The sequence below is a fragment of the Emiliania huxleyi genome (genome assembly GCF_000372725.1).
Source record: "Emiliania huxleyi CCMP1516 chromosome Unknown EMIHUscaffold_140, whole genome shotgun sequence".
NCBI classification, from domain to species: domain Eukaryota; phylum Haptophyta; order Isochrysidales; family Noelaerhabdaceae; genus Emiliania; species Emiliania huxleyi.
The window spans coordinates 345756-356485 of NW_005201191.1; the positions used below are offsets into that span (position 1 = coordinate 345756).

A 10730-nucleotide genomic window follows, 5' to 3' on the forward strand; every position below is an offset into this window, starting at 1 on the left:
ACAGCTCCTCCGTGTTCCGTCTCCTGACATGGTACCGACCGGTGAGTGCACGGAGTGAGCAGTGCGGCACTGAGGCCGACATGAGAGCTGGTGCGGCACACAAGCGAGATGTGTTGCCGCACAGCATTTCCGGCTTACGCTCGATACGTTGGCTGGCACCATGGGCACCTGCGCGAGTCGTGGTGATTGGCTGGGCACAGAGGCTCGGCGCACGGTGGCACAGCGGCCGCCAACTGCTCGGCACGGAGGCTGAGCAGAATGAGTACAACCGCAACATCAACTTGGGTGCTTGCGGATCTTCTGCGACAGAGCGCATCTCCGCCAGCACTGCGGCTGTGTGGACACGAGTATCCCCTCTTGCTTCTCCTTACCGGTCCGTTCTCCTCGCCTACGGACCACCATCGCAGCTGCTGCCTCCGCTACCAGCTCTCGGGCTGCTGCAACGGCAGTTACCGCAAAGATCTCGCACCGAATGTGGACCCTGCCTTTCGCCGCCGCTACTTCCGATGTCGCCGCTCGACACGACCGGAGCTGTACGCGATGAACACGCGACGATCGACTCGCCCTCTCTGCCTTGTGTGGCGATTACCACGTCGTGGGGGAGTGTTGGGCATCTGTTCGACGTGGCAATGCCACTCTACCTCATTGCTGTCTCTTCCTCGTCTCGCCTCCTCGCGCTAGCCCGTCCTGCTATCCAACGCCTCTGGCAAGAAGTCCAATGCGCCTCTACGAGCGCCTCTGCCGTCTGGACGTCTGAGACTGAGCCTGCCATCTCCGACGTCGGCGGCCCGTGGCGCAACATCAACGTTCGGGGCATTGAAGATCGTCCTCACGTTCCTGATGCGCTCATCCGCGTCAACGCGGCGAGGCCTCCCAACGGCCCAATCGCCGCGCCGCAAGGGGGCGCCCCCGCTGCCGCTCCCGCGCCCGCCGCGCCTGCCGCGCCCGCTCAAGCCGCCGCCCCGCGACGCTCAGCCCGGATTGCAGCTCGCGGCGCGCCATGACCGAGCTCCACAACGAGCTCCTGTTCATTATCTCCCCTTTCTCTCTCTCCGCCCACTCGGCCGCGCTTTGACCCCTTCACTGGATCATCTTAGCGCGCAAGTCTTGCCAACAAGCAAGACCATCCTTCGCGAAGACGCAAGGTTGGACGCTTAGCCAGCCCCGCGAGACGCCGGCGGGTAACCGGCATACCTAGACACATTCACACTCTGCTGTTGTTGTCTGCCGCATCCTCATTCATGAAGACTGCGGAGACAATGGGGGAGTGTTGGAGAGTGTGAACTCAAACCTACTTCCTGACCGTAGCCTGACCGTCCTTGTGTAACCGTCTCATGTTTGGTTTGTCCTGCCGCGCACATTGTCATCGACTTGTATCCGACTTGGTGGCTGTGGTGATGTAGCTAGCGATGGTGTGGGTCTCTAGTGACCTATATACAGCTCCTCCGTGTTCCGTCTCCTGACACCCCCGTAAGCACATTATGGCGAATTTGGCCACTCGTTCCCGCGTAGCACCCTAGCAGCTAGTGCGCTCATGCCCGCGGCGCGGTGATTGTCTCAAATCATTTTCTCTTGCTACCCCAAGTTTCATTTGTCCTTGCTCCCCGCCACGGCCGCGGCGGCGCTGCCAGGCTGGTGCGTGGCAGCGAGGTAGGCAAAAGTGAGGCCGACCGAAATAAAAGAATCAACATTGAAGCTCCCTCGCACGACACTGGGCGGGAGTCGGGACTGGCGCGCACTGGCACTAAGGCTAGTGCCATTTCACTCTGACACGCTAATCTTGAAAACGTCTCCATGTCCAACGGACGGAGCTCCGTGTTGCTTCCAGCGCCCTCCCCCGCGCTCCCTGCGGCCATGGCCGATGGTCCTAGCATGGGAGGTCATCTGGCTACCGCGAGAGCGACCCAACTCGTCGACATCGTCCGATGATGGTGCCTCAAAGTCAGCCTTCGGAGGCTATCGTGGGGTCGAGCAGGCAGTAGCCGTGACATGTGGTTCCACCACCCCTCGTAGGCTTTGCCTCTGACCGCCACCATTCCCAGGCTGCCTAATGGGATGGAAAGGAAGGCTCGGCGAGCGTATAGAAGCGTGCTCGACCTCGTCGTGGCAACCTGCACGGCAGCGCTGGCGGGCGCGATGAGCGTCGTGCCACTTGACCGGAGACGGGTCGCAGGCGTCGTACCGAGCGCGTCGAGACCGTGTCCTGAGGTGATCTGCACGGGTGAGTCACGTCGGCGTCAAAGGAGCGACGTGCGACCTGTCAGAGCTTGATCTCCGATCTCAGCGGCGTCGAGTCGTCTCCGGCGGCGACAATTTGGTACATCTCCAGGACGCGCAGAGGCAGCTGCGATCCCGTCGAGTGGACGGCAGCACACCGCGCCACACCGCAAATGGTCAATCAAGGTTTATAAAATACCAATCAAGGTTTTGTAACGCGATCTGTGCCACTGTGAAATGGCACTAGCCTAATACGATACACAGGTACACCACGGGAGCCGCCTAAGCGACTCCTGCGAGGGCGGCGAGGCACTTAGCTCCGTCCGTGCACCCGCCCACCCCCGCCACAGGCAAGCTCATTCACAATCTGCTCTGCGATGGCCGTGTGAAGAACGACTGAGATGCGCTGCTTCTGCAGCCCCAGCCAATTCTTAGTGGTCCAAGTCACCTGTGGGTTGTGTTGTCTACCTGTGCAAGCATTGCAACGTTGCAGGACGCGACGTGGTGCACGGCACCGTCAACAACAACATGGGTCGAATCTATGGGGGCGGGCAGTATCCCTGTGTGCAAGTGCTCAATCCCCCAAGCGAGAGACCCCCTCGCCACGGCGGTGTGGAGGACGACAGACAAGCGCTGCATCTGCAGCCCGTGCCAGTTCTTGGTGGTCCATGTGACCTCGTCCAGGTGCTGAGCGTGCGAAAGTTTGTAATAAGAGGGCTCCCGCGGCGATCAACACCGCAACTCCTTTTCTAAATTTCACCACTCTTCTTACGCGCGACGACGCTACAGCCTACCAAACCTCCACACACTTCTACTCACCCTCGGACATGCTTGCACCGTCGTCCTAGACACAGTACGCGGCAGCGCCGACACGTCAACCCGCGTGTACGTCAGCGACGGGTCGCGCACGCCGCACGAGGCGCATGCGTGCAGCGGCAGCGCGTGCGCCATGCGCTCGTCGCTCCACTCGCCCAGCAGCCGCCGCTTCGTCTCGTCGGAGACGTGCACGCAGCGCTGCAGCAGCGCCGCCGTCTCGTCCTCGGGCCGCTCCAGGTCCATGACGACGTTCGTCGAGGCGTGGAAGCGCGTCTCCAGGTCGATGGCCGCCTGCTCGGCCGCGGCGAGCTTGCCCTGGTCGACGCACATGCCGCACACCGCGTGCGCCGGGCAGCCGCACTGGCCGCGTTGTGGGCGCACGGTCTTGGCGACCGCCGGCGCTGCGCGCCGGTCGTGCTGCTCACGCTGCCGGCGGCGCTGGTCGCGCGCCTGCCGATCGCGCGTGTTCGCGGCGGCTGCATCTCCTGCTCGTTTCGCTCGCACCCGAGCGGCGGTCGCCAGGCGCTTCAGGTCGGCGGTGCTGCGCGCGCGGCCGTCGGCTCTGCACAGCCACATGTCCTCCTCCTCGGCAGGCTCGCACGGCTTGCCGTCGAACTGCGGCGGGAACCCGCGACGACGCTTCGCCCAGGCCGGGCACGATGGTGCCGCGACGAGCGGCGTCGAGGCGACCGGTTACTCGATCGTGTTCGACGATGTCGAACATTGTTCGACATCGTCGAACACAAGTGGAGAATGGCCGTAGATCCTCTCCACGAGCGATTGAGAAGACGTACCAAGTATCGATTCTGTATAGAATTGCAAGGCGCACACGCTGGTGCAGGCGGCGAGTCGTCGATCCGACTCGTTCCGACGTGAAGTCGCCGTGAAGGTTTGCAAACAGGGCCATTTTTGCCACATTTTGCCCTCTCGCGCGATCTTCTCGCGTCGGCAAGCGCGCGGGCCAGGATGGGCGAGCCGGTCCCGCCACGCTGGACGGGCCAGCGGCTGGCACGCGCCGGCCACCCCGGCGGCGCGGCGGCCTCATCGCGCTCGTCGTCTGCGAGGCCACCGCTCGGCGTCGCCGCGTCCGACGGCGATGGCGCTTGGCTGTGAGGTGGGATGGCGGCATGGTGCGCGCGGACGTGGGGGTGGTGCGGGATGCGCGTGTCAGCAAGCATAGTTTCACCTCTACCCACCCCGCAGGCGCGCCGACGTGCTGCCCGAGCGCGTTTGGAGGCAGCAGCTGCTCCTCGCGAGGCGCCTTCGGAGGGGTGCCACACCCCTTTCCCAGCCGCGCGCGAGTTGAGCTCCGATTTGCGCTCTTTTTCGCACACGCCCGACGCTAGTAGGTGAGGACCGACCATCCTCCGCTAGCAGGGCTTCGTCGGGCGCGTCTTCGTCGAGCGGTGGTGCATCTCCCATGCTCCCACCCGCGCCCTCCTGGCAGCCCGCCCGCGGCCCACACCGACGCCCTCACGTGCTCACCCTAGTCGTAGGTGCGGTCTTTTTGCGTGCCCCCCGTCGATACGGGGCGCTGGGCGATGGCTGGGCTTGTCGCCGGGCGAGCTAGCCCCTCAGCCGGCCGCGGAGCGGAGGTGCGAAATCGAGGCGGCGCGGCCCCTGCGCGCAGCCTGTCCGGCCGGCGCGCGCATGGTTCCGTAGCCCGTCTAGTGCCTCACTGACCGACTCCAGCGCCACGGTGTACGTGGCCGGTGTGGTACTGGGGCTGGGCAGCCTTGGGGCCGGCGGAGACCGCCGTCTAGCGGTCGCACTAGTCTCTTTTCGTTGTTCGACCTGTTTGTTCGACGGTTGTTCGACCATACTTTGAGCCTTAATTATTAATTCATGTTTGGGTCCCTGAGGTCGATACTAGCGTCTGTAACTTGCCACAAGCGTGCTTTACAAAAGTCCAGCGGAGCGGGACTCGCAGAACGGCCGTCCGCGCGCGCTGTGAACAGTGCCATGGTCGAACGTTGTTCGACGACGTCGAACACGTAGCGAAAGAGAGACCGCGACGGCCATCGATGGGTCCAGAAGACTTGGAGACACTTCTAAACCAAAAGCGAGCACAAGTGCGTTACATGGGCATGGCCGGCGTTTCTGCACCGAACGATCTTACTTTCGGTCTATCGAAAGTGTTGATCGATAAAAAAGGCGACGACGCTTTCGACGCGCTCTTCGACGGGGGCTCGGGGTACGGGTGGGATTCCCCCTCGGGGGGCGGCGCTTTCTTCTAGGCGCCCGCCTTGACCCAACATAGAGGGCGTTGTGTAGCCTAGCTTTTGGGTAATATAAAAAAAAAAGAAGAATGTGGGCCGACCGACTGCGACAGGCTACACCGACGCCCGACAACGCAGACGATGGCACTGAGCGTCTACTGCATCGCCGCGCTGAGCCTCACGACGCCACGGCCGCTCGAGCACCTCATCTCGCGTCGCGGCCTCCTCGGCGCAGCCGCCGCTACCGCTGCTCTCGGAGTGCCGCCGTCCATCGCGGCTCGGGCAGCCGCGGCACGCGTGGCCTCGTGGCCTGGCATCGAGTATCTGGAGCCGATTTTCGAGCTCAAGCTCTCGCTGGACGCGCTGGCCGCCATCGCGCCGGAGCCCTCGCGGTGGCCCGCACTCAAGAAGCGGCTCGACGCCTTCTTCGGCGGAGGCCCGCTGTCAGAGCGCAACTACTTCGCTGGGCTGAGCGTGCAGTACACGAACGCGATCAAGTACGACGATCTGGACTTTGCTGTGAAGGTCGACAAGCAGGAGCGGCAGGCCGCCATCGAGAACACGCTCAACGGCATGGACGCGCTGAAGCAGGCGCTCGCGGAGAGCGCGCCGGATGCGGAGCGCGTGGTTGCGTCGGCCAAGGTCGCCAAGGAGAGCATGCAGTGCTGGCTCTCACTGGTGCCCGCCAGCGACGTTCGAGAGGCCGAGCGCCTCTTCGTCGCCACGCGGATGGCCGACGCCGATCGCAACGGCAAGCTCTCCACGAGCGAGCTCGCGACGCTCGAGCCGGCCGACGCGGCGAGGTGGCGCGCGCGGGTCGCGTTGGTGGGCGACTAGAGACGACTCGCTACATACACGGTGTAGAGAGAGCGGGGCATGTGTGAAAGAGCTGAGATCCATGATGTACATGACAAGACAAGTGTTCCACGCGCTCGCTCTCGTCTCGCGCGGCGCCCCACCAGCCAGCTATACATACGCGCCCTCGCGCCCGGCCCTCTCCCACTGAGCACTGGGGTTGGCCGCGTTCGGTCCTCCTCTCACTGCATCTCGCTGCTAAGGCTGAGCATCGGCGCCGACCGATCTGGCCGCGCCGCGCCGCTCGCCTTTCGTCCGCGCGTCTCTCCGAGGTGCGCATGCGCCGCTCCGCTCGCAGCGCGGCGTCCGCCTTCCGCGCATTTTTACGGGACTGGCGCGCACTGCCAATCCTGCTCGTGCAGGTGGGGACCTTGTCCTCGTCCCATCCCTCGTTTGGGCTGTCTGTTTTCTTTCTTTCTTTCTGGCGCGCACTGCCAAAAGACAAACAAAAAGAAGCACCTTAGAAGCACTTTGGCCCTCTCTGTCGGTCGGGGCGCGTGAGCCGGGAGTCGGAATTGAACGAAGGGGGGTGCGTAGATGTTCAAACCGTGGTTGGGTATGGAGGTTTCTATACCGACTGCTCAATTCGCTACGAGTTGACAGGATGCGTGGACGAACATTTAAACACGTGGGGTTACGAAGCGCCTCAGTTCTATGAACAACCTCCGGACTGCGGCGCCCCCAACCCCACGCCGACGCCCGCCCCTGCTCCGACGCCCGCTCCACTCGATCCCATAGCGGCGTCAGGGCCATACGCGTGGTTCAAGGAGGGCGGCTTCGATCTTACCGGATTGAGGTGGCCAGACGAGGCGAACCACCACAGCGGACCGCACGACGCGACGCTCACTTCACGAAGCCACATGTGCGCGGGCCCCAATTGTGCCCCCAACACCAACGGCCTGCAGAGCGTCGTCCCAACGAACGTGATCAATCAAGGAAAGGCGGGCGTGGTCGCTCTGCGGGGCGAGATCGGTCTCGCCACATGTGGGTTACCAGACCAAGGCCAGTTCGATGACACTTACACGGACGGCGTGGACTTTGGCAACGTGCTGCAGCCAGAGTACACCATGTGCTCCATCACCCGCTACTGGAAAAAGGACGACTACCCGGGGAGCGTAGGGCCGGGGTGCAGGGCCGATATTCTGAACGGCCAAACAGATATGTGCACCAACTCCCAAATCGGGTTTCCTGTTAACGGTTGGAATCAAGGTTGCATCCGATTTTCATACGGCCATTTTGCCGCCGTCATTGGCATCAACCGGGCGGGTTACGCGATCGAGAAACCGAATGGCTGCACTTGGGGATCCACCTGCAATGATTACGGGTCCTACTCTGACAGATGCTGGTGCGTCGGACAGAACGGCGGATGTGTCTACAACCATCCACGGGCGGCATACAATCAAGTCGACGACAAAACCTTCCAGTGGCTGGTGACATGCGATCAGAACGGCGCCCCGCCTGGCGAGGACTCCCAAATCAAGATCGTCAACAACGTCCAGTTTGCCAGCAACACCGCTCAAGACTTCGAAAACAAGATCAACGAACCCATTCATCTCTACATCAATCCGGACTACAAGCAAAACCCTAACAAGGGAGACCCATCCCACTTTGAGGTCGTGGAGGTCATCACGTGGAACAAACGGCTCTCAAATGACGAGATGAGGGCAGTCTTCAAAGAGCTGTGGGTGACCAGGATGGGCAATGAAAACAACTGCGATTGGTTCGACCCTTCCAAGAACAGGAATCAACAACAGTGCCCGGGTTGGGGGGTCGGGGAGCACTGCGCTACGTGTAATGACTTCCCGGAAGAAGGACAATGCATCAACAATTTTCCGTAACGTGGCTCCTTAGCGTCAAGGCCCGCCTCTTCGCACACATCTTAGCCGAGGTAGCGACCTATGGCTTCCGACTAATTTGATCGTTCACTAAGTATCCGCGGCACGACTGAGGCCTCGAGGCGGCGAGGCGGCGAGGCGGCGGCGCCGTAGCTGGTGCGCCGCCGCCGCCGCCGCCGGGAATCGGGGGGGTGCTGCCTCGGTGCATGAGGGATGGGGGGCTCCCTGGAGCGCGAGGGGTGGGAGGGGCTCGTGCCTCTCGCACACGGGGGCGCGCCGGGGTGCGGTGGGAGAGTGGCGGCACCCGATCGGCGGATCTAGACGACCCGCATCCAACTGGGCCTGGCGAGGGGCGCGGTGCTGGGTGCGGCGACGGGAGAGGGCCTCGAGCGCCGCGTGTGCGCGGCGGAGTCGGCATAGTACAGACTGACTGAGGCCGACCGACGGGGCCGTTGAAGGGGAGGGTAGGCATGTTGTGCTCGAGATCGTCCAGCCGCACTTGCGCTCTGTGTGGCCAATGGAGAGGCGTGAGAGACTAAAAATCTAAGGCTCTATGTACGTATGCATCCGAGTGAAGAACAGTCAGGCTCTAGCCTCTACCCCTCTTACCGTCCTTACCAAAGGAGAGCCATCTCGAGCAAAATTTTCTTGATACCCACGAGCGGATTCGCCACCTTGAGAGTTCAGTGTGTGGCCGAGCAAGCCTGCTCTAGCCTCACGCGTTCGCCCCTGTTGTCTGTTGTTTGTTGTGCCCTTGTTTGTTTCTCTTGGCACCTGGGAGTGCTGGGGGGGGCGATAGGGAGAATGTGGCCCTGAGTTATGTGTACGCCAACTCAGGGTGTGTGGCAGCCAGCTGGTTGTGTGTCTTGTGAGCCTGTTTGTGTCTTTGTGTCGCTCGTGCGTGTCGTCATCATCTGTCTCGCGTCCACCCATACCGCGTTGGTGTCCAGTCCGAGCCTGACTGTTGTTCATCTTTCTACATACATACATGTGTGTTGGAGAGAGATGCCTTAAAGGTAAGTGTTAAGGAAGGTAAACGTCTCCACACGCACACAAAAGCGGTGGGGCAAGGGGGGGCGACCCTCGCATCTCCACGCCCGGGACGGACACGGGCAGGGGAGCCCCACGGCATTCAAAGTGCAAGCACCGGGACTAAACCTACACTCTGAAAGTATACTCTCTTAGAGCTAGCCACCCAGTCACTCCTCGTCTCGCCTGCTCACGTAGTCTCCCCTCGTCGACCCCTGGTCAACTCACGGTCCACACCCCGTAGGATTGGCCCATTGACGCTTACGGCAGCACCACCACCTGAATCGCTCAGGGTCTCTCAGAATGTACGCTAGCTGGGGGGCCTCCCCGGGGTCCCGCGACCCGAGCCGGAGCCCGACAGTGCTGAGAGTCACACGCGGGAAGACTCAACGTCAACATGTCACCCCAACCCGCCCCCACCCCCGCACGGCGCGCAGACCGCCGCCTGCGCTTGCGGTGACGACGGGGCGAGGAGGCGGACTTGGCATCGGTGGCCGCACCCCGTCGGGCACTCCACCTCCGTCTCGAACCAGCTGCGCATGTGGGCCAAATGCCCTCCGTGGCCGCAGCCCTGGCACCAGACGTAGCTCCCCCGCACGGGCAGCTCGCACACGCCGCAGAGCGGCCTCCCCCGCTGCCGGCCGCCGAGCAGGACCGTGGTCGAACGGGCGGCCGCCTGCTGCAGCGACGTGTCGCCGCAATGCTTGACCACCTCGCATGCCGACGCGAAGTCTCCCTGCCGGCGCAGCTCCTCGAGGTAGCCCACCGTCCACCGCCGCCGCGAGGCGAGCGGCGCGAGCTTCTCGACGGCCGCGTCGGCCTGTCCACCACCCGCGACGCTCGGTGCGAGCCCGGGCGGCGGCGGCGGCGGCGGCGGCGGCGGCGCGATTGCGAGCCTAGAGGGGGGGACCGCGCACCGCATTCGGCGTCTCGCGGGATGACAGACGCCCCGAGTAGAGCGGCTCGCAGCTTGAGTGCTGGTGAGCCCGGTGCTGGCAACTGGGCGTGCGCGAGAGGGGGAGAGGTGGGGAGAGGTGGGGAGAGGTGGGGAGAGGTGGGGAGAGGTAGGGAGAGGTGGGGAGAGGTGGGGAGAGGTGGACACGTTTACCGCCGCATCTATGCGCGCGAGCTCGAGGACGCGCGACAAGGCGGCGCACGTCTGCGTGTCGCCCATCTCCGCGTGGTGCTCGAGCAGCCGCGCCACGAGGGGCGAGAGGAGGGCGGACAGCCCGCCGCCCGCGCCGCCCGCGCCCGTCCCCGGTGCGAGCAGCCCGCTCAGCGGCAGCGGCGTGGCGGCGCAGCCACCCGAGAGTGCCGGCGCCGAAGGGAGGTTGGCTACGAGCAGCGAGAGCGCCTCCCACGCCGCCGACAGCTGGAGCCGCCCCGCCGCCGCCGCCGCGCGCGCGTTGTGCGCCGCGAGTCTGCGTGCTCAATACGCCAACCTCAGGGCGGGAGCACGGTCTTGTGCAGAGCCGTCCGAGCACCGCGTGAGTACGAGGGAGGCGAATCCAGTGAAACCAGCGGGATGCAGCGGAGTAGTTGGGAGGCAAGACTCCGTGTCCGCTTCTAGGACGGCGAGCTCGTGCGGCTCTGCGCCGCTCATCCGGTAGGCGCGCGCCAGCAGAGCGACGCGGCCAGTGCGGCCGAGCCGGACGGGGGGGGAGAGCGGGGACGGCGGCGGCGGCGCAGCGCGTGCATCGCGGCGCGCTCCCGCCGCGGCGGACCCCGGGTCGCCCGCCGCGGCGCTCGCCACGCTGTC

The 10730-nt window shown here is 64.0% G+C and overlaps 3 protein-coding genes across 3 annotated transcripts; 2 read left to right on the forward strand and 1 right to left on the reverse strand.

The window, feature by feature from the left end:
- Positions 1–231: 231 nt before the first annotated feature.
- On the forward strand, positions 232–1129 carry EMIHUDRAFT_363055 (hypothetical protein). Its single transcript, XM_005787668.1, has one exon. It carries the CDS (start codon positions 630–632, stop codon positions 1002–1004), a length of 375 nt encoding a protein of 124 aa, XP_005787725.1. The 5' UTR covers positions 232–629; the 3' UTR covers positions 1005–1129.
- Positions 1130–2975: 1846 nt separating this feature from the next.
- EMIHUDRAFT_440992 (hypothetical protein) lies at positions 2976–3757 on the reverse strand (the record flags this gene model as incomplete). Its single annotated transcript, XM_005787669.1, has 2 exons — positions 2976–3618; positions 3650–3757. The coding sequence occupies 2 exons, from the start codon at positions 3755–3757 to the stop codon at positions 3001–3003; spliced, it is 726 nt and encodes a 241-aa protein (XP_005787726.1). The 3' UTR covers positions 2976–3000.
- A 240-nt stretch (positions 3758–3997) lies between these two features.
- EMIHUDRAFT_363065 (hypothetical protein) lies at positions 3998–4859 on the forward strand (the record flags this gene model as incomplete). Its single annotated transcript, XM_005787670.1, is given in 4 exon segments — positions 3998–4060; positions 4079–4163; positions 4237–4297; positions 4318–4859. Coding segments are annotated over 4 exon segments (210 nt in total), but the record flags the coding sequence as incomplete, so codon positions are not given.
- Positions 4860–10730: the final 5871 nt, after the last annotated feature.